The 24,369-nt window shown below is 42.3% G+C and overlaps 1 protein-coding gene across 7 annotated transcripts in view; it reads right to left on the bottom strand.

Moving 5' to 3' along the window:
• The window catches only part of LOC118357857 (muscarinic acetylcholine receptor M4-like), a 158,318-nt gene that overhangs the window by 16,752 nt on the left and 117,197 nt on the right, over positions 1 to 24,369 (bottom strand). The window contains exon 1 of one of the 7 annotated variants that reach the window (XM_035735221.1): positions 5,804 to 6,136. The exons of the other annotated variants lie outside the window; for them this stretch is intronic. Within the exon in view, the coding sequence (XP_035591114.1) occupies positions 5,804 to 5,858 (55 nt within the window). The 5' untranslated portion in view covers positions 5,859 to 6,136. Of the gene's footprint in view, positions 1 to 5,803; positions 6,137 to 24,369 lie in introns of those variants that run through there. 7 annotated transcript variants of the gene reach the window in all.

The following is a 24,369-nucleotide window of genomic DNA, read 5'->3' as shown; positions in this document are numbered from 1 at the left end:
CATTATAAATAAGAATTTGTTCTTAACGGACTTGCCTCGTTAAATAAAGGTAAAAAAACAAAAACAATAGGAGCCATGCTTTCTTCAATTAAGCCTTATGTAATTAAAGCTGCTGCTGGAGAACAGCAGCATTGTGAATAATGAGGCCCTCCTATGAAATAGCATGGGAAATGAACATTGTGCTACTGTAGCTCTGAAATCAAATATAAAATATATGAGAGAGGGAGAGAGAGAGATGATCACATACCAGGGAAAAGTGTAGTTATTGCTACCCATTGACTTGAAATGATCGATATCATGTGGGGAACTAGTGCTGAGCCATTAGTGCTTTTTAAGGTTGGCTCAGTTCAATTTACAAAGTGATCACAGTTTTTGATTTTTTTCAACATTAAATGCATTATTAAATAATGGCATTACAACTTCTGAGAAGAATTAGTGAACATTCAATGGCCAAAATGTTCCATTGTCTCTGTCAGGTCCACATTGGCTAGACATCAATAGAGAATTAAATAATACAATAATACAATATACTTAGTTGACTTAATTCCTTTTCATTCCTTTAAAGTCATAATCTCATCTCTACTCAGGCAGTAGCAGCCAGCCAGCCAGACCATCTAACATTATCTCTGTGCTCCCCACACTGTACAGCCTTTGAGTCATCCTATTTAACTAGGCTAGTAGTTCGCTGTCTAGCTAGTAGCTGTTTAAGTTTGCTGCAGAGCCGTCTCACAAAGTCACTTGACTACTTATTCAAAGAACATGAAGCATACTTTCAAGACTACTTATTAGCAATTACTACAACTATCAATCGGGTAGCGCTACCTCGGGAACATGGTTGTTGTGTTGTGTACATTCCTCTCATGCAGTCTGTGTGTAGGCTATCCATCTCTTTCCGAGCCGGGAAGGGTGCGATTGCAGCCCGCAATTCGGGGCGTTCCTGCATCTGCAGGAACCCCTCTCTATACTTCTATTGGTAAATGTTTCATCTATGATTTAAACTAGGTACACAGGCAGGAGACTACACTAGGTGCCGGAAAGGTACCATAACGTTGGATACCAACAGCAGATAAACCTCTCAGAAGAAGAAGACACGGGCGGGAGGCGGGGTGACACCACTAGCTAGCTAGGACACCGGTAAGACAGTGTCCTTCGCCCTTGCCTGCCGAACACTGCTTTCCCACAGTTCTGTTAACGTTACGGCGCGGGCAGGTGCTTGGTCGGTAGGGGCGAAGGACACTATGCACTAGCTAGCTTGCTAACTAGGACTCCGGGGCGACACTGGGCTAGGACACTGGTAGACAGTGTCCTTCGCCCCCACCTGCAGATCACTGCATACCCGCAGTTCTGTTAACATTATGGTGAGGCTGTCTGTGTCTGTTTATTTATTACATCCCTTCCTTACAGAGTTGATAGAGTGGTGAATGGGTGGCTGGTATATCTTACGTCTACTATCCAACGAATCAACAGATTACACATACATTTTGAGCCAAAACATCACAGAATTATTTATACTACAATGATGGCATAGCTTAAATGAAAAACTTCTGTTTATCTTTTGACCTCCATTTTACTTGCATAGACAATCATGACCCACATGCAGGAACCAATAGGATGCTCAAGGGGGGGGGGGTCACCTTCTCCTAGAGAGATTTACACGGTTATCAAAATGTCACGCCAGGCCTACCCGAAACACAGCCCTTATTTTTCTAAAATCCCCTATGGTGGGATTTTCTGACCAGTAGGTTTTATGGGTATAATGTTCTCTATAGCAGACCACAATCAAACACTATTGTCCGAGCCGAGAAGAACGGGTTTAATGGATTATGGTCATTGTAGTTAATTACTATGTTTCTGTGCTGAACCAGGTTGAATATTTGCCTAATGAAAACTACAACTCCCGTCAGCCCAGCGTCCCACATAGTTATTGACTTAACTTCTCTTGTGAATTAATACATTTTCTCTAGAGAAACAGCGCATTGAGATCACAAAAACAAAAAAAACTACATGGATTTCAAGTAATTGAACAGACGTCATTCAATTAGCTGTTTAATGACCAGGAAAAACAGCATTTTGGCTAATCGCTCAGTACTAGAGGGAACCCAACGTTAATCAAATGAATCTACTGTATTTAATATTGTTAATCAGTTATAACACACAGCAACACTGACCACTGACAATTAGTTCCGCCCTTCCCTAACTTGACAATGTTTTCCAGCATGGAATCATTGTATTGTGCACACCCACCAACTTCACCACCCACCAACTTCACCACCACCATTTGTGCATTGTGCACACGCACCAGCCACTGAGTACAAACGAACACAGTTTCAGTGTTGATGAGAAAAATACGGCCAATATCATGTTCCCATTTGGTCCACAACCCTGGCTAACCAGAGGGAAGAAAATATCATGAATTATTATTGATCCCACAAAATGGTTGAATTTTGTGGAACAGTGTTTCCTGAGTGTCTGGATTGAAGAACAATATTAATATCATAGAAAAACTGAACGTGAAACTCCAAGCTACAGTGGATGATGGGAGACTGTCAAAGTAAAGCATATAAATTGATAGTTGAATTTATTTGAGACTACACCCACTTTGCACAAACTGGTTGTTTCATCGTAATGTGTCAACGTATCGTGACATCGAATCTACATGGAAAATACATTGGATTTGAAAAAAGTAATCAACAAACTGTTGTTTTGAGGGTGAAATTTCAAGCACGGGATGATGTCATCATGGTAACCAAATGTCAACATGGACAAACCTTGCATAAAATATGTTGAATTTCTACCTTTAAAACAATGTCAGATCTTCAACATTATTTCCACTATCAAAAAAATGTAATACCTTAGTTGAGGCTATTTTACAAACTAATGTAACATTCAAACTTAAAATGACTAACACATCCATGTCCACATTTTGAGATCCCTGTAACTATAAATGTCTTCTTATGTAATCATATAAAGCGTGCATGTTCAAGATACTGTAGCATGCATAGGACGTCGCAGGTCTGTGGCCATCTTCACAATTGCTGTAATAATCTGTGCAGAATCTCAAACGGCATTGATCACTTGCACCATGGACTTTTAAAGCTATCTCAACTGCAAGCCAGGTCATTTGGTTCTGCTATTATATGAAGCACAGGGATAGCACATTAAATCAACAAAATATCTGATATTGTATTCCCATTTGAACTTTGCTGTGCTTTTAAATGGTTGAAAGCGCAGTGATAGATATTTGGGTGACAACTAAACAAAAAAATCTGACATTGTTTTTCCATTGGAATTTGCTTGTTCTTGTCGATGGTTGAAAGCACAGTGATAATACATTGGAAATTCAACTAACTTTTGGCTATATTTTTGAGTGGGTGAATATAGGTTGTAATCTCATTTAATCAAGGTCTCAACCAAATATTACTCAGCTGTCCACGTTGAAATGATGTGATGTGCCCAGCGAGCAGTCTCATGAAAACTAAACCCTAGGAAAGATGATCCATCAGAGCTGACTAAATTCCTGGAGCTCATGAATCTGAAGAGGGCATTAAACGTGTCCCTTAGCCCGCAGGCCAGGGCGTAGAGCAATGCCTAACTCATCCAGCCCAGTCTACGCCCGTCTGTGCCAGTGTGAAACATCTGTGCCCAGGGTTGGCACACAGCAGTGCTGCAGAAGCGTCAGTCCTAAAACTAGGTTATGAAGCAGGCAGGGAGGGGAGTATTGGGGTTAATATGGGGGTTGGGTGTAGCATATGACCCAAATGTATACACTACATTATCTCTCTGACTATAGTGTATACACAAGGAGTTTATTTTGGGCTGAGCTCATTTCACCCAAGTAAACATCCTAAATAGGTTCCACGCATTATTCTAAATGATTGAAATTGTGTAGGTGACTTTGCTTTGACTCTTTCCTAGAAAACAGGGTTGGGCTCAATTTGAATTGAAGGCAGTCTTCTCAGTAAAAATAGCAAGTCGACGCTATTCATTTCCAAAGTTTCAAGAGCCCAACCCTGGTAGAAAATGCACAACCCTGACCAGGGGGTGGGGCAAGAGGGATGGCCAAAAGAACATCACAGACCTCTCAGCCTCTCACGCTCAATTAACAAAATGGCACCCTAACTGATGTGTCTGGGTTGAAGGCCAATGGCTTTCCTGACCCCATCCACAGTCTGTCCCATGCGGTTAATATCAGACCAGCTGAAAGTGTCCACCATGCCAAATGCAGCCAAACCCAACAGGCATGGACCAAAACAGGGACAGGATTAAAACCCAGCACACCAAAAAAAAAAAAAAACACTACACTCCTCTGTGGAAGTCATAAGCAGGACTACTACTGTCCCAGCTGTGAGACATTTGATGAGCTCTCTGGGTGTCTGCCTGTGTGTGCTGCTGCCACTGATGATTGTAGAGGGGACACAAATCCTGACAGTCGGGATGCTCATTTCCCGAGGGGCTGCAGGGAGAGCTTTGCATCTCAATGAGGTTCAGGCATTTGCCTGCACAAAAAAGCCGCCATCAGGAAGTTTGAAACACTTTTAAAGCAGGTCTCTCAGGGATGCCCGGCAGCTGGGAGAAAGAAGTGGAGGGGAGTAAGATGAATTGTGGAATGGCTTTGTGTCAGTTGCAGGTGCAGTGAGTATGGGGGACTGGGTATCTGCACTGTGATGAGAATGTAAATTGTATAATGTATATATCAAATTTATCATAGACTACAGATGGACATCAGCACAGTTTTTGCATTGGGAGCTTTGACTGAACTGGGTTTCCCTGTACGATCAGCTATGATCTAGAAACCTCAGCACCCCCCAAAAATGAAGGGAAAAAATGCATTCATTCAACAACAGCAATGAGTCAGACATGTTAATGGAAACAGAGAGAGAGAAACCAAAATGGAGAAGGAAGTGTCACGCATTAAGAATGTTTACATGAACTTCCTCAGAACCAGAAGCATACACATCTCATAATTGGCCTAAACTCCAGCGGGTCAAATATCCACCCAATTAACTCATCAAATAATCTGAAGAGCACTGTGGGGTGCCATCCTAACGAGCGCGTTCCAAAAACGCGCACGTTTCTCTACTTTCATTAGAACAACCCTTAAAGTAATGGTGTCTGAGGTTTCAAACTTCATAATGTACAGCTACTTTAACTGATACATATACAAACACCACGAACGTAAGATGAAGATCAACAGTTAGCATACATTCGTTTTTTTTTTAGATAAGGATATATAGGCTACGGTTTCTTTACTTCAAGTGGGGCCATCTTTTAACATCGTTTTGCCCAAAATAGCCCACTATAACGTCACGTCGATAGGACCACAACATGATAAAAAAACATGTTTTTATTTATTTTAATGTGGGCATTTTTCTATAATAGCCTAACCCAAAGGCTGCCTACTCCGATATCACAGCCGAACCATACAAATTGATCAAGCTCACCTTGTTGCGCGCTTGTTTCTCCGTCACTAAGTTGTGCTATCAAATAAATGGTGGAAATCATAACGAGTGACACAATGGTATTTCTGAGAACAATTAATGTGGTTGATTCCGTCAATGTTAATACATCTGCAAAAAGACTATCCTTGGGGATTCTAAAATAATGCTCATGATAACTCGGTGACAGGTTATTTGAACAGCCATCCTTTGCAAAAGTGGATTTATCAGAATGCACACATTTTTTTTAAAAAAGCTATAGAAAATATTGTTTGCAGGGAAGTTAGATTTCGCACGTTCTAATAGCCTATATTTCCCATTTGTTTTATTTCAAATGCGACAAGTGCATTATAAATGTTACAACTTACTGTTAAAGTTCCAGGACTCAAGCCCACCAGCTCCAGTGCTCTTAGTGGGATTCATGTTGCATGTTTAGATGGTACTCAACCAGGCAAAAATCCCTCTCTCAATCTTACTCTGATAAGTTTTTCCCGGATAGAGACGACGATGTCCTAATTTTGTGCGGTATCATAATAATTGGCACATATTGGATCACATCATGCCTTTTCATGTCAGAATGTCTTTCGGCAGGTACCAGAGAGAGAGACTTGATAGGAGAGTACAATTCCAAGTGACTGGTGACCGAAACGCCCCGAGCTGAGGTGTGCAAATCTCTCTCGAATGAAGCAGTTCGGACTCCGGCAGATGTGCTCTGATCTGTGAGAGACAGTTTTTTTTTCAAGTTTGCATGCTCACAGGCAACGAGAGAATGGACTTTTAATGATGTCATGCAAGTCTAACCAATCACCTGAAGGCCTAGTGTTATTCATTATCGCTCAATCTTCGCTTTGCAGCACTGAAAACGGTTGTGGAGGACTCCAGTTAAAATGTCATTTTCGTGTATTATGATCTAAAATGGTGGCTTATATTTGGTCATTTCTTCGACGTGGCGTAAAAAAAAGTTGTGAATTAGTGGTCCAGTGCAGTGTTCGATGTTTGTTGCAATCAGTGGTAACTGTCTGATTTCTTTGCTTTGTAGCCTAGTCTATGTACGTTAGTGCTTTTGACGATGTAGCCATGTAAGAAAAATGTAATTCAATCTCTTGAAAACGTGCAGTGACACTTTCACGACATCAGGTACTTTAAATTACCAAGGAAGATTACGGGATGATGTGGAGTTCCACAAGACAAGTCGTTTTAGAACAGGCGTCCAGTTTCAGCACCAAGGCCAGCTCTCTTGTAAATGGAGTTTACAAGGGAGAATTCTTCCACGACAAAAAACCTTCAGTGGTGTTTTGTTGATGGTGGTGGAAAACGGTGTCCAGAATCTTCTGTAAGTTTTCAGTTGTGTTGTGTCTGGTGACTGAGACACACGCGCACACTCACACACGCACACACACACTTGAGACCCCTCTTTCAAAGTCACTGAGATCTCTTCTAACCATAGTAGCCTTAATTATGGGCAACACTTTTATGCATGACCCTAAGCATGATGGGATGTTAATTGCTTAATTAACTCAGGAAAGACACTTGTGTGGAAGCACCCCACTGGGCCCAAACTGGTTGAATCAACATAGTTTCAATGTAATTTGTCAACATATTGTGATGTGGAATATACAATGGATTTGAAAAAAGTTGTCAACATAAACTGTTGTTTTGATTGTGAAATTTCAACCACGGGAAAATGTCATCATGGCAACCAAATTTCAATATATACAAACCTTATATTGTTCATGTAAAACAACATCAGATCTCCAACGTTATTTCCACTATCAAATAATATATACAATGCCTTCAGAAATTATTAACACCCCTTGTTGAAGCAACTTTGTCAACGATTACAGCCTAGAGTATTCTTGGGTATGATGCTACAAGGTTGGTACACCTGTACTTGGGGAGTTTCTCCCATTCTTCTCTGCAGATCCTCTCAAGCTCTGTCAGGTTGGATGGGGAGTGTAGCTGCATAGGTATTTTCAGGTCTCTCCAGAGATGTTTGATCGGGTTCAAGTCCGGGCTCTGGCTGGGCCACTCAAGGACATTCAGAGACTTGCCCCAAAGCCACTCCTGCGTTGTCCTGGTTGTGTGCGTAGGGTCATTGTCCTGTTGGAAGATGAACCTTTGCCCCATTCTGATGTCCTGAGAGCTCTGGGACAGGTTTTCATCAAAGATCTCGCAGTACTTTGCTCCATTCATCTTTCCCTCGATCCTGACTAGTCTCCCAGTCCCTGCCGCTGAATAACATCCCCACAGCATGATGCTGCCACCAGCATACTTAACCATATGGATTTCATTAGGTTTCCTGCAGATGTGTATCCTTCATTTACTCAAGTGTTTCCATTATTTTAGAAGTTACCTGTATATAGCACTTGAAAAGTAATTAACAGCTATTGTTTCAATTCATCCAGGTATTCAACTAGAAATATACATCAATATCGACAGTTGAAGGAGATGAATCTTCTGCTTGGATAGTTCCATCTGTGCCATTGACTTCGTCCGGCTTTAATTTCAGTTTGTAATACAAATTAATAATTTATTTGTTGGATTCGCGTCTCCATCTCAACCAAATATCTAAGATAAATAACAGGACTAATTCGAATCAAAGTTTTGTTAAAATGCATTTAAAGTTTGATTTGATTTATCCCTATTATTTAACTTAGATTTTCCCTATTCTTTGACTTAAACGTGAATCCAACATACTGTATGCATTATTCATTGGTAGACAAACTGGAAGAAAAAGCCATGACTAAGACTGGATTCAATCTGTATTGCAGAAGATCCTCGTTACAATGTAAAGGTAATTTCCAATTAAGCCGACATACTGTATGCAGCCTTTACCGTGGATGCAGTTGCCTTTAAATTTCAAATGAGCTAAACTCAGCAAAAAAAGAAATGTCCCTTTTTCAGGACCCTGTCTTTCAAAGATAATAGGTAAACATCCAAATAACTTCACAGATCTTCATTGTAAAGGGTTTCAACGCTGTTTCCCATGCTTGTTCAACGAACCATAATCAATTAATGAACATGCACCGGTCGTTGAGACACTAACAGCTTACAGACGGTAGGGAATTAAGGTCACAGTCAGTAGAAAGAGGCTTTTCTACTGACTCTGAAAAACACCAAAAGAAAGATGCCCAGGGTCCCAGCTCATCTGCGTGAACGTGCCTTAGGCATGCTGCAAGGAGGCATGGGGACTGCAGATGGGGACAGGACAATAAATTGCAATGTCCATGCTGTGAGACGCCGAAGACAGCGCTAGAGGGAGACAGGACAGACAGCTGATCGTCCCTGCAGTGACAGACCACGTGTAACAACACCTGCACAGGATCGGTACATCCGAACATCACACCTGCGGGACAGGTTCAGGATGGCAACAACAACTGCCGAGTTACACCAGGAACGCACAATCCCTCCATCAGTGCTCAGACTGTCCACAATAGGCTGAGAGAGGCTGGATTGTAGGTCTGTTGTAAGGCAGGTCCTCACCAGACATTACTTTGTCGAAGGAATGAGCATTACACCAAGGCCTGTACTCTGGAGCGGGATCGATTTGGAGGTGGAGGGCCCGTCATGGTCTGGGGCGGTGTGTCACAGCATCATCCGACTGAGCTTGTTGTCATTGCAAGCAATCTCAATGCTGTGCGTTACAAGGAAGGCATCCTCCTCCTCATGTGGTACCCTTCCTGCAGGCTCATCTTGACATGACCCTCTAGCATAACAATGCCACCATCCATACTGCTCATTCTGTGCGTGATTTCCTGCAAGACAGGAATGTCAGTGTTCTGCCATGTCCAGCGAAGAGCCCAGATCTCAATCCCATTGAGCACGTTGGATCGGAGGGTGAGAGCTAGGTCCATTCCCCCAGAAAGGTCCAGGAACTTGCAGGTGCCTTGGTGGAAGAGTGGGGTAACATCTCACAGCAAGAACTGGCAAATCTGGTGCAGTCCATGAGGAGGAGATGCACTGCAGTACTTAATGCAGCTGGTGGCCACACCAGACACTGACTGTTACTTTTGATTTTGACCCCCCTTTGTTCAGGGACACATTATTCAATTTCTGTTCGTCATATGCCTGTGGAACTTGTTCAGTTTATGTCTGTTGTTGAATCTTGTTATGTTCATATAAATATTTACACATATTAAGTTTGCTAAAAGTAAATACAGTTTATAATGCAGATCTTCCGCTACACTTCAGCGATACAAATTGAATCCAGTCCATGGCACAGATGGAACTATCCAAGCAGAAGACACATCTCCTTCAAATATTGATATTTGGTTGACTTGAAAACCAAACACAATTCATTATTACTTTTGTAATAAAGTATATCATGAAGTTAAAGGGATAGTTCACCCAAATTACAAAATTACACATTGGTTTCCTTTCCCAGAAAGCAATCTATGGAAAATGTATGACAGCAATCCATGCTTTGGATTAGTTTCCCTGGCACTGTTTCCACATGCTAACGTTTTAGCATTTGTGCCACCAATACAATTCAAGTCATGGGACCGATCTTAGCATTCTTCGCGCATCAATTCCAAATTGTTAGAAACTATCTCAACTGTATTGTGAAGCTCAACAAAGTCACTTATAGATGATTTGAACATGATGTTTAAAAAATGTAAATATAGGTCCCATGACTTGAATTGGATTTGTGCCACAAATGCTAAAAAGTGGAAACAGTGCCAGGGAAAATGAACCAAAACATGGATTGCTGTCATACTGTACCTTGTCCAAAGACTGCTTACAGGGTAAGGAAACCAGTGTGTCATTTTGTCATTTGGGTGATCTATCCCTTTAAGGCTAACTTACAAAGCATTATACAACGGGTAGGTCTAATTCTGAATACTGATAGGTTAAAACTGCATTACAGCCGGTAATGCCCTTGAAGCCAGTGTTTAGAGGATATATTGGCACGGTTTGCCGGCCCTCCACTTCGTCTCGAGCCCAACAACACCCGTGCCAATATATCCTCCAAACACCGGCTTCTTGGGCATTATCACTTAAATGTAACACGCCGAGGCTACGGCTGAGGACACGAACACGTTCAAGAAGTCCAGCTACAGCCTCTGCAGCGCCATCAAACATGCAAAAAGACAATATAGGAACAAGGTGGAATCCTATTACACTGGCGCCAATGCATGTGGCAGGGACTACAGTCCATTACGACGGACAAACTCAATGCATTCTATGCACTCTTTGACAAATTCAATACAGAGCTGTGCATGAGGACCCCTCTCTGTCCCAGAGGAGTGTGTGATATTAGTCTCAGAGGCCAATGTGAGTAAGGCTTTTAATCTGGTCAACACTCGCAAGGCCACGGGGCCGGACGGTATTCCAGGGAACTTTCTCAGAGCATGCTCAGACCAGCTGGCAGGCATCTTCACAGTCATTTTCTGTCAAGGCTCAAGGGAAGACCCAGATGCAGACAGTTTTGAAGTTACAAAAGTTTATTACAAAAACAAGGGGGCAGGCAAATGACAGGTCAAGAGCAGGCAGAGGTCAGTAGTCCAGAGCAGAGTCCGAAAGGTACAGAACGGCAGGCAGGCTCAAGGTCAGGGCAGGCAGAGGTCAGTAATCCAGGGTGGTGTCAGAAAGGTACAGAACGACAGGCAGGCTAAGGGTCAGGGCAGTTAGAATGGTCAAAAACCGGGAAAGCTAGAAAACGGGAACTAGAAACAGAAAGGAGCATGGGAAAAATGCTGGTAGGCTTGACGCAACAAAACTAACTGGTAACAGACAAACAGAGAACATGGGTATAAATACACTGGGGATTATGAAGAAGATGGGTGACACCTGGAGGGGGGTAGAGACACGCACAAAGACAGATGAAACAGACCAGGGTGTGACAATTTTCAAACTCTACTTGTCCTAATCCGTAATCCCCACATCTCAAACTGACCACCTTCATTTCTGTTCCCAAGAACTCTACCTACCACAATGACTACCACCCTGTAGCACTCACATCTGTAATCATGAAGTGCTTTGAAAGGCAGGTCATGCCACATATCAACTTCATCATCCAAAACAACCTAGACCCACTCCAATGTTTTTATACCGCCCCAACAGATCTACAGATGATGCAATCTTAATTCCCTTTTCCCCCTGGACGAGAGGAATACCTTCCTGACGGCCTAACACCAGGTGGTGAGAATAGGCAACAACACCTCCGCCATGCTGACCCTCAACATGGGGGCCCCCTGGGGTGTGTGCTTACTCCCTCCCTGTTAACCCATGACTGTGTGGCCATGCATGACTCCAACTCAATCATCAAGATTGCTGACGACACGACGGTGGTAGGCCTGAACCCCAAAGACGATGAGTCAGCCTACAGGGAGGAGGTCAGAGACCTGGCAGTAAACGTCAGCAAGACCAAGGAGCTGATCATGAACTACAGGAAATGGGGGGTGCCCACCCCCATCCACATCAACATCAACAGGACGCAGTGGAGCTTCAAGTTCCTCTGTGTCCACATCACTGAGGACTTAACATGGTCCTCTCACACCAACATCGTTGTGAAGAAGGCCCGGCAAGGCCTCTTCTCCCTCAGGAGGCTGACATTTTTTGGCATGGCCTGTCAAATCCTCAAAAACCTTTACAGCTGTACCACCGAGAGCACTGGTTGTATCACCATCTGGTATGAAAACTGAACCGCCCTCGACCTGAAGGCCCTGCAGACAGTTGTGGAAAAAGTTCCCAATTTTCATACTTAAGTTAAAAGTAAAGATACCATAACATTTAATTACTCAAGTAAAAGTGAAAATCACCCAGTAAAATACTACTTTAGTAAAAGTCTAAAAGTATTTGGTTTTAAATGTACTTAAGTATCAAAAGTATAAATCATTTAAAGTTTCTTATATTAAACAGACGACACAATTTTCTTTTTTTCTTTTTTTACGGATAGCCAGGGGCACAACATAATTGACAAACAAAGCATTTGTGTTTAGTGAGTCTGCCAGATCAGAGGCAGTAGGGATGACCAAGGATGTTCTCTTGACAAGTGTGTGAATTACACCATTTTCCGGTTCTGCTAAGCATTCAAAATGTAACGAGTACTTTTGGGTGTCAGGGAAAATTTACAGAGTAAAAAGTACATTATTTTCTTTAGGAATGTAGTGGAGAAAAAGTAAAAGTTGTCAAATATATAAATAGTAAAGTAAGGTACAGATACCCCCATAAAACAACTTAAGTAGTACTTAAAAGTATTTTTACTTAAGTACTTTACACCACTGCCTACAGAGGTTGATGCGGATGGCCCAGCCATCCAGAACATAGATGTCAGGTGGTGTCTGAGAAAGGCCCGAAATATTGCCAAAGACTCCATCCACCCAAGACATGGATTGTTCTCCATGCTCCCATCCGGCAGATGGTATCAGTGCATCAAGGCACAGATCAACAGACTCCTAAAAACAGATTTTATCCCCTGGCCATAAGACTGTTAAATGGCTAACAACTACTGCTCTCCATCTCCCACAGACTATCCACACTGACTCCATGCTCATCCACAGGCCTCTACCCACTCAGACACACACACTCTCTCACTGTCACTCTTACCCACATACACACACTCACATACACCCTCACTCACACACTTACTGATGCTTGCAAGTTAAGCCTTTCACTGTGCGTGTGACAAATAAAACTTGTCACGTAAAAATGGAATCATTCAACCTCAAAATGAGTAACACATCCATGGCCACATTTGGAGTTTACTGTAGCTTAAAGGTCTTCTTATGTAATCGTATAACGCGTGCATGTTCAAGATGGCATGCCGAAATCATTGCAGGTCTGTAGAGATCTTCACAATTGCTGTAATAATCTGTGCAGAATCTCAAACGGCGTTGCTCGCCTGCACCATGTAATCTCAACTGCAATCCTGGTCATTTGGTTCTGCTATCAGATCGAGCACAATGATAACACATTATTCTGTCGTGTAAATAAACAAAATATCTGACATTGTATTCCCCATTCAAATTTTGCTGTGCTTTTAAATGGTTGAAAATGCAGTGATAAACATTTGGGTGACAACTTAAACCAAAAATGTGACATTGTTTTTCCATTCGAGTGGGGTTATGCTTTTAGATAGCTGAAAGCACAGTGATAGCAGATTGGAAATTCAACTAACTTTTGTCTGTCTTTTTTGAGTGGTTGACTATAGGTTGTAATCTCATTGGTCAACGTCTCAACCAAATATTACCCAAATTTTCCATGTTAAAAGTACGTGCCCAGTGGGACATGCTTTCAATATACCTTGTATTTCTCAATTACAACTGTTTCCTTTATTTTGTCAGTCACCTCTACTGTTGTACTGTAGTAAACGTTTGGCTTTGATGTCGGACCGGAATTAAACAGAGCATGCTTTAAACATGAAACTAGTGGGTAAACAAAATATTAATAGAACATGCACAGTTGTGGAGTTGGGGGTAGGTCTACCAGAGGAGGCTGGTGGGAGGAGCAATAGGAGGACAGGCTCTTTGTAATGACTAGAATGGAATAAATGGAACGGATATTTGTTTTCCATATGTTTGATGTTTCTGATACTGTTCCATTCATTCCATTCCAGCCATTACAACAAGCCCATCCTCCTATAGCTCCTCCCACCAGCCTCCACTGAGGCCTGCTTTTTAGTCTTTTACTTCATACTGTACGATTCAGAGGGCATCCTGATTGTACGCGCCACTTATTCATCCTCAATTTCTTAGCGGGTGCGTTGAGAGCTTTCAACGAATTTCACACACTGATCCAAATCCTCCCTGGTAGCGACTGATGAGGTGTTTCATTGCGGCCGACCGAGCGAGAGAAACATTTAGTTTAAGCACCGAGCATAATTATTACACTGAAAACTAGAAATATGAAGGCCCGGAAATATACATAGATTGTTGATTAAACATTCACTCAATTACTAATTTAGGTAGATTTTTTTACTGACACAATAGTGAACAAGTTGAAGAAGAGAGGTTTCAAAACAAATGTGATGAGCCTTGGGTATAGGTTCACATGCTTGCTGTGATGTAAAAATTATCATGTATAGGATGATGTAAATATTTTCATATTTACTGCACAAGACACTCAGAACAACAATAATGGATGGAAAGCATTATCTTACTCAAAAGGCACTGCATAATCATTTGAACACTTCATAGATACAGTGCCTTGCGAAAGTATTCGGCCCCCTTGAACTTTGCGACCTTTTGCCACATTTCAGGCTTCAAACATAAAGACATAAAACTGTATTTTTTTGTGAAGAATCAACAACAAGTGGGACACAATCATTTATTGGATATTTCAAACTTTTTTAACAAATCAAAAACGGAAAAATTGGGCGTGCAAAATTATTCAGCCCCTTTACTTTCAGTGCAGCAAACTCTCTCCAGAAGTTCAGTGAGGATCTCTGAATGATCCAATGTTGACCTAAATGACTAATGATGATAAATACAATCCACCTGTGTGTAATCAAGTCTCCGTATAAATGCACCTGCACTGTGATAGTCTCAGAGGTCCGTTAAAAGCGCAGAGAGCATCATGAAGAACAAGGAACACACCAGGCAGGTCCGAGATACTGTTGTGAAGAAGTTTAATGCCGGATTTGGATCCAAAAAGATTTCCCAAGCTTTAAACATCCCAAGGAGCACTGTGCAAGCGATAATATTGAAATGGAAGAAGTATCAGACCACTGCAAATCTACCAAGACCTGGCCGTCCCTCTAAACTTTCAGCTCATACAAGGAGAAGACTGATCAGAGATGCAGCCAAGAGGCCCATGATCACTCTGGATGAACTGCAGAGATCTACAGCTGAGGTGGGAGACTCTGTCCATAGGACAACGATCAGTCGTATATTGCACAAATCTGGCCTTAATGGAAGAGTGGCAAGAAGAAAGCCATTTCTTAAAGATATCCATAAAAAGTGTAGTTTAAAGTTTGCCACAAGCCACCTGGGAGACACACCAAACATGTGGAAGAAGGTGCTCTGGTCAGATGAAACCAAAACAGAACTTTTTGGCAACAATGCAAAACGTTATGTTTGGCGTAAAAGCAACACAGCTCACCACCCTGAACACACCATCCCCGCTGTCAAACATGGTGGTGGCAGCATCATGGTTTGGGCCTGCTTTTCTTCAGCAGGGACAGGGAAGATGGTTCAAATTGATGGGAGCTGGAGCATCAGCATTTGTGGGTTCAATTACAGGCTCAAAATGGCCAGAAACAAAACTTTTTTTCTGAAACTCGTCAGTCTTATCTTGTTCTGAGAAATGATGGCCATTCCATGCAAGAAATTGCCAAGAAACTGAAGATCTCGTACAACGCTGTGTACTACTCCCTTCACAGGACAGCGCAAACTGGCCCTAACCAGAATAGAAAGAGGAGTGGGAGGCCCCAGTGCACAACTGAACAAGAGAACAAATACATTAGTGTTTAGTTTGAAAAACATACGCCTCACAAGTCCTCAACTGGCAGTTTCATTAAATAGTACCCGCAAAACACCAGTCTCAACGTCAACAGTGAAGAGGCGACTCCGGGATGCCGGCCTTCTAGGCAGAGTTGCAAAAAAAAAAGTATTATCTCAGACTGGCCAATAAAAAGAAAAGATTAAGATGGGCAAAAAAACACAGACACTGGACAGAGGAAGATTGGAAAAAAGTGTTATGGACAGACAAATCTAAGTTTGAGGTGTTCGGATCACAAAGAACATTCATGAGACTCATTCATGAGTAAAAATGAAAAGATGATGGAGTGCTTGACACCATCTGTCAAGCATGGTGGAGGCAATGTGATTGTCTGGGGATGCTTTGGTGGTGGTAAAGTGGGAGATTTGTACAGGGTAAAAGGGATCTTGAAGAAGGAAGGCTATCACTCCATTTTGCAATGCCATGCCATACCCTGGGGACGGCACTTAATTGGAGCCAATTTCCTCCTACAACAGGACAATGACCCAAAGCACAGTTCCAAACTATGCCAGAACTATTTAGGAAAGAAGCAGTCAGCTGGTTATCTGTCTATAATGGAGTGGCCAGCACAGTCACTGGATCTTAACACTATTGAGCCGTTGTGAGAGCAGCTTGACCGTATGGTACGTAAGAAGTGCCCATCAAGCCAATCCAATTTGTGGGAGGTGCTTCAGGAAGCATGGGGTGAAATCTCTTCAGATTACCTCAACAAATTGACAACTAGAATGCCAAAGGTCTGCAAGGCTGATATTTCTGCAAATGGAGGATTCTTTGACGAAATTGTATTTATTTATTTTATTTCACCTTTATTTAACCAGGTAGGCAAGTTGAGAACAAGTTCTCATTTACAATTGCGACCTGGCCAAGATAAAGCAAAGCGGTTCAACACATACAATGACACAGTTACACATGGAGTAAAACAAACATACAGTCAATAATACAGTATATACAGTATAAACAAGTCTATATACGATGTGAGCAAATGAGGTGAGATAAGGGAGGTAAAGGCAAAAAAAGGCCATGGTGGCAAAGTAAATACAATATAGCAAGTAAAACACTGGAATGGTAGATTTGCAATGGAAGAATGTGCAAATTAGAAACAAAAATAATGGGGTGCAAAGGAGCAAAATAAATAAATAAATTAAATACAGTAGGGAAAGAGGTAGTTTGGGCTAAATTATAGGTGGGCTATGTACAGGTGCAGTAATTGGTGAGCTGCTCTGACAGTTGGTGCTTATAGCGAGTGAGGGAGATAAGTGTTTCCAGTTTCAGATATTTTTGTAGTTCGTTCCAGTCATTGGCAGCAGAGAACTGGAAGGAGAGGCGGCCAAAGAAAGAATTGGTTTTGGGGGTGACTAGAGAGATATACTTGCTGGAGCGTGTGCTACAGGTGGGAGATGCTATGGTGACCAGCGAGCTGAGATAAGGGGGGACTTTACCTAGCAGGGTCTTGTAGATGACATGGAGCCAGTGGGTTTGGCGACGAGTATGAAGCGAGGGCCAGCCAACGAGGGCGTACAGGTCGCAATGGTGGGTAGTATATGGGGCTTTGGTGACAAAACGGATTGCACTGTGATAGACTGCATCCAATTTGTTGAGTAGGGTATTGGAGGCTATTTTGTAAATTACATCGTCAAAGTCGAGGATTGGTAGGATGGTCAGTTTTACAAGGGTATGTTTGGCAGCATGAGTGAAGGATGCTTTGTTGCGAAATAGGAAACCAATTCTAGATTTAACTTTGGATTGGAGATGTTTGATATGGGTCTGGAAGGATAGTTTACAGTCTAACCAGACACCTAAGTATTTGTAGTTGTCCACGTATTCTAAGTCAGAGCCGTCCAGAGTAGTGATGTTGGACAGGCGGGCAGGTGCAGGTAGCGATCGGTTGAAGAGCATGCATTTAGTTTTACTTGTATTTAAGAGCAAATGGAGGCCATGGAAGGAGAGTTGTATGGCATTGAAGCTTGCCTGGAGGGTTGTTAAGCCGTGGCCAGATCAATGAATACGGCTGCACAGTAATGTTTCTTATCGATGGCGGTTAAGATATCATTTAGGACCTTGAGCGTGGCTGAGGTGCACCCATGACCAGCTCTGAAACCAGATTGCATAGCAGAGAAGGTAGGGTGAGATTCTAAATGGTCGGTAATTTGTTTGTTGACTTGGCTTTCGAAGATCTTAGAAAGGCATGGTAGGATAGATATAGGTCTGTAGCAGTTTGGGTCAAGAGTGTCCCCCCCCTTTGAAGAGGGGGACAACCGCAGCTGCTTTCCAATCTTTGGGAATCTCAGACGACACGAAATAGAGGTTGTACAGGCTAGTAATAGGGGTGGCAACAATTTCGTCAGATAATTTTAGAAAGAAAGGGTCCAGATTGTCTAGCCCGGCTGATATGTATGGGTCCAGATTTTGCAGCTCTTTCAGAACATCAGCTGAACGGATTTGGGAGAAGGAGAAATGGGGAAGGCTTGGGCGAGTTGTTGTGGGGGGTGCAGTGTTGTTGACCGGGGTAGGAGTAGCCAGGTGGAAAGCATGGCCAGCTGTAGAAAAATGCTTCTTGAAATTCTCAATTATGGTGGATTTATCAGTGGTGACAGTGTTTCCTATCTTCAGTGCAGTGGGCAGCTGGGAGGAGGTGTTCTTATTCTCCATGGACTTTACAGTGTCCCAGAACTTTTTTGAGTTAGTGTTGCAGGAAGCAAATTTCTGCTTGAAAAAGCTAGCCTTAGCTTTTCTAACTGCCTGTGTATAATGGTTTCTAGCTTCCCTGAACAGCTGCATATCACGGGGGCTGTTCGATGCTAATGCAGAACACCATAGGATGTTTTTGTGTTGGCTAAGGGCAGTCAGGTCTGGGGAGAACCAAGGGCTATATCTGTTCCTGGTTCTACATTTCTTGAATGGGGCATGCTTATTTAAGATGGTTAGGAAGGCATTTAAAAAAAATATCCAGGCATCCTCTACTGACGGGATGAGATCAATATCCTTCCAGGATACCCCGGCCAGGTCGATTAGAAAGGCCTGCTCGCTGAAGTGTTTCAGGGAGCGTTTGACAGTGATGAGTGGAGGTCGTTTGACCAATGACACATTACGGATGCAGGCAATGAGGCAGTGATCACTGAGATCTTGGTTGAAGACAGCAGAGGTGTATTTAGAGGGCAAGTTGGTTAGGATGATATCTATGAGGGTGCCCGTGTTTAAGGCTTTGGGGAGGTACCTGGTAGGTTCATTGATCATTTGTGTGAGATTGAGGGCATCAAAGTTTAGATTGTAGGATGGCTGGGGTGTTAAGCATGTTCCAGTTTAGGTCGCCTAGCAGCACGAGCTCTGAAGATAGATGGGGGGCAATCAGTTCCCATATGGTGTCCAGAGCACAGCTGGGGGTAGAGGGTGGTCTATAGCAGGCAGCAACGGTGAGAGACTTGTTTTTAGAGAGGTGGGTTTTTAAAAGTAGAAGTTCAAATTGTTTGGGTACAGCCTGCAGAGTTCTGTCTACTATCCAGGTCTATCTTTGCAGTAGATTGCAACACCGCCCCCTTTGGCAGTTCTATCTTGTCTGAAAATGTTGTAGTTTGGGATTAAAATGTCAGAATTTTTGGAGGTCTTCCTAAGCCAGGATTCAGACACAGCTAGAACATCCGGGTTTGCAGAGTGTGCTAAAGCAGTGAATAGAACAAACTTAGGGAGGAGGCTTCTAATGTTAACATGCATGAAACCAAGGCTATTACGGTTACAGAAGTCGTCAAAAAAGAGCGCCTGGGGAATAGGAGTGGAGCTAGGCACTGCAGGGCCTGGATTCACCTCTACATCGCCAGAGGAACAGAGGAGGAGTAAAATAAGGGTACGGCTAAAAGCAATAAGAATTGGTCGTCTAGAACGTCTGGAACAGAGAGTAAAAGGAGATTTCTGGGGGCGATAAAATAGCATCAAGGTATAATGTACAGACAAAGGTATGGTAGGATGTGAATACAGTGGAGGTAAACCTAGGTATTGAGTGATGAAGAGAGAGATATTGTCTCTAGAAACATCATTGAAACCAGGAGATGTCATTGCATGTGTGGGTGGTGGAACTAATAGGTTGGATAAGGTATAGTGAGCAGGACTAGAGGCTCTACAGTGAAATAAGCCAATAAACACTAACCAGAACAGCAATTGACAAGGCATATTGACATTAAGGAGAGGCATGCTTAGTCGAGTGATCAAAAGGGTCCAGTGAGTAGAGAGGTTGGCTGGGGATCACGGCAATTTAGACAGCTAGCCAGGCCATCCGTTGCAAGCTAGCATAGGATGGAGGTCTGTTATTAGCCACCTCTTGCGTTCCGTCAGTAGATTAGTGGGGTTCCGTGTGGTAGAGGGGATTAATTCATATCACACAACAACAAAAAAAACAATAGATATAGTTATTGAGGCCCAAGAAAAAAAGAATTATAATAAAAATAAATAAATAAATTGTCAGATTGTCTATTCAGATAGCAGCCGATAAGACAGCTAACGGGCCGCAGATCGGCGTTCAGGTAACGTCGCGACGGAGGAGCCAGCTGGATAACTCCTTCTGGTAGACAACGTCGGCAGTCCAGTTGTGAAGGCCCGATGGGGCTCCGCGTAGGCAGCAAAATGGGTCCGGATAGGTGATTGTAGCCCAGGAGTGATTGATGGAACTCTTCAGCTGGCTAGCACCGGAATAATTGATGTTTGCTCCTGAATCGACGAAAGCCGATAGTCACACGGATAGCAGCTAGCTAGCTGTGAGATCCAGGTATGAATGTCCAGAGTTAGCGGTTGAAATCCAGGGACATGGAGGGAAAAATTGGTCCGGTATGTTTCGTTCCGAGCCGCGCTGCGCCGTACAAAACTGGCGATAGATTTTCGAGCTAAAGGATAGCTGATGACCACAAACCGTGGTTAGCTGAATACTAACGATTAGCCAGTAAAGAAGCTAACTAGCTTCTGATTAGCTTCTGGCTAGCTCCTGGCTCGCTTCTGGCTAGCTCCTGGCTCGCTTCTGGCTTGCTTCTTGGAGGATTACAGATTTGAGGTAAATAATATATCTTTTTTTAATAAATATAAATTGGTGAGGCAGGAGTGTTTTGAAGAGTTTATGGAAAATAAAAAAATATATATATAAAAAGGTATGTGAAAAAAAGTTGTAAATATATATATATATATATATATATATATATACACGGGACACGACAAGACGAGGACAAAAGACGTCTGAACTGCTATGCCATCTTGGATTCTAGAAATCAAAATTTGAAGGATACAATTATTATTTCAATTAAAAATAATTATTTATAACCTTGTCAATGTCTCTACTATATTTCCTATTCCTTTTGCAACTAATTTCATGTATGTTTTCATGGAAAACAAGGACATTTCTAAGTGACCCCAAACTTTTGAAAGGCAGTGTATGCATATATATATATATTTTTTTCCAGAACATTAACCATCTGCGTTCTCGTTTTGTACTGTTCTGTAGTTTCGACTCAATGATTCATCTGACAACGAACTTTGCGTCCTGCAGGCCCAGGCATGGATCAAAGCTGGCGAGACATTCAATGACATCATCAAGAGATATGCTGGACCCTATGTCAGAGGTGTTTTTGGGGCCACATTGTGTCTATTGTCTTGCTAATAGCCCTTGTGAAAAAAAACTTAAATGTGAAAAACAAGTGTTTGAAAACCTTGATTTCAAAAGATGTCTATGTAGGGCCGACAGAGAAGTTCCTCTACTTTTCCCCCCTTCCACTTGCCTCTTCCATTTATTCCCATAGTAATTTATGGTTTGCATTGCAAATGAGGGTCAAGACGCCAGCAGAGTAAGTAGACATTTATGTAGCAAAAGAAAGGTTAAATAAAAATAAATAAAATTCCTACATCACTTTTAACAGCACATTACTCAACACTAGTGGGACTCATGTCGCCTACGGTAGGCCAACAGTATCTCTAAAAATATGTTTTTTCATCTCACATGTAGGTCTCCTGACTTAAACCCGATTGGACTTGTTGCAACTAGAATGTAGTTGAAATAAACATCTGTATGTTAGCCTGGCATGGATTGTGACTCCATCTCGTTCCTCGCCCTCAACTCCACCAATGCCGCCTGACTCTCTGCCAATGACGTGTCTCTCCGCGAATAATAACATTGAGAGTATTGGAGGATTCTAAATCAATATCTAAGGGGCATTTTCATTAGGGCAAATCTGGTCTGTGAGAATACCGAAGGGGCATTTATAGAAGTATAATGCAGGGTTAATAATAATAATAGCTTTGTAAATAAGGATGCGTTATAAAAGGAAAATGACATGCGCAAGAGACTGTGGTATATATTTTTTATTTATCACAATTTTCTTTAACCAATTTTGGTCTGCACAACTGACAGACAAGTGTCACGACTTCTGCTGAAGTCGAAGCCTCTCCTTGTTCGGGCGGTGCTCAGTGGTCGACGTCACCGATCTTCTAGCCATCATTGATCCATTTTTCATTTTCCATTGGTTTTTGTCTTGTCTTCCTACACACCTGGTTTCAATCCCATTCAATACCTGTTGTGTATCTAACCCTCTGTTTCCCCTCATGTATTTGTCAGAGATTGTTTGTTTGTTCAGTGGTGTGCTGTTTGTATTGGTGCGCGACGGGTCCTCGTACCCACTTTGTTTTATTGTTATTTAGAGTTGGAGTTATGTTTCATTTATTGTTATTAAACAACTCCATTTCATTCAGTTTGATTGTCCTGCGCCTGACTTCCCTGCCACCTATACACACACGACTCTTAACAACAAGTTCCTTACTTTTTTTTAAACTGAAATTGCAACCAACGTTCTATGGCTTGTTTAAAAAAATTACGATATTTTGGAGATTTTGTTTCAAATAACCGAAAGTCAGCGATTGTAATCTGAATAAAGGGAAAAAGGCCATTCTTGAAAATGGGGTGAGATATTCTTACTAATTTGTAAATAATGACAGTTTGTTATTTAGAATGATTTTTTTAGAGGGAGAGAAACCAAAAGCCCACCGTGCCTATTTTTGGGTAAATCGTCAGTCCACATGTCAAGACTCCCCCTTGTGATAGTTTGGTGCAGTGACAGAATGCCACCATCTACCACAAACAGTCGCAGCATTAACTCGTATCTTTTAAAGGAAGAACCACTGTACAGTGCATTTGGAAAATATTCAGACCGCTTGACCTTTTCCACATTTTGCTACATTACAGCCTTATTCTAAAATGGATTTTAATTTGTTCCCCCCCCCCCTTATCAATCTACACACTAACCCATAATGTCAAAGCAAAAACAGGTTAAGAAATGTTTGCAAATGTATTAAAATAAAAAAACATATCACACTTAAGTATTCAGACCATTTACCCAGTTCTTTGTTGAAGCACCTTTGTCAGCGATTACAGCTTTGAGTCTTCTTGGGTATGATGCTACAAGCTTGGCACACCTGTGTTTGGGGAGTTTCTCCCATTCTTCTCTGCAGATCATCTCAAGCTCTGTCAGGTTGGATGGAGAGCGTCAGTGCACAGCTATTTTCAGGTCTCTCCAGAGATGTTCGATCGGGTTCAAGTCTGGTCTCTGGCTGGGCCACTCAAAGATATTCAGAGACTTGTCCCGAAGCACTCCGGCGTTGTCTCCCAGTCCCTGACTCTGAAAAACATACCCATAGCATGATGCTACCACCACCATGCTCCGCCATAAGGATGGTGCCAGGTTTCCTCCAGATGTGACGCCTGGCATTCAGGCCAAATTTCCATTTTGGATTCATCAGACCAGACAATCTTGTATCTCATGGTCTGAGTGTCGCGGGCTATCGTGTGCCTTTTACTGAGGAGTGGATTCCATTTGGCTACTCTACCATAAAGGCCTGATTGGTAGAGTGCTGCAGAGATGGTTGTCCTTCTGGTAGGTTTTCCCATCTCAACAGAGGAACTCTGGAGCTCTGTCAGAGTGAACATCTGGTTCTTGGTCACCTCCCTGACCAGGGCTCTTCTACCCTGATTGCTCAGTTTGGCTAGGCGGCCAGCTCTAGGAAGAGTCTGGGTGGTTCCAAACTTCTTCATTTAAAAATGATGGAGGCCTTCAATGCTGCAGACACAGCAGGGCTTCAAACTGTAGAACCAGGTTCCTACATTTGACTATAAAAGTGGATTCTATCAAACAAAAATATGCTAAATTTTATCTCTGGAACCCTCAGGATGACAAAGCAGAGCAAGATTACTGAATGTAAGTACATTATTTACCTTTAGAGGTGACTGTATCAAACCAGTTGTCGTGATAAAACATTTGTTGTTGTTGTGCACTCTCCTCAAACAATAGCATGGTCTTTTTTCACTGTAATAGCTACTGTAAATTGGACAGCGCAGTTATAATATAATAATAATATATGCCATTTAGCTGACGCTTTTATACAAAGCGACTTACAGTCATGTGTGCATACATTCTACGTATGGGTGGTCCCGGGAATCGAACCCACTACCCTGGCGTTACAAGCGCCATGCTCT

This window comes from Oncorhynchus keta, chromosome 2, assembly GCF_023373465.1.
Source record: "Oncorhynchus keta strain PuntledgeMale-10-30-2019 chromosome 2, Oket_V2, whole genome shotgun sequence".
Lineage (NCBI taxonomy): Eukaryota > Metazoa > Chordata > Actinopteri > Salmoniformes > Salmonidae > Oncorhynchus > Oncorhynchus keta.
The sequence above is the reverse complement of the archived record's forward strand: the minus strand, read 5'-3'. Positions and strand labels throughout refer to the sequence as shown.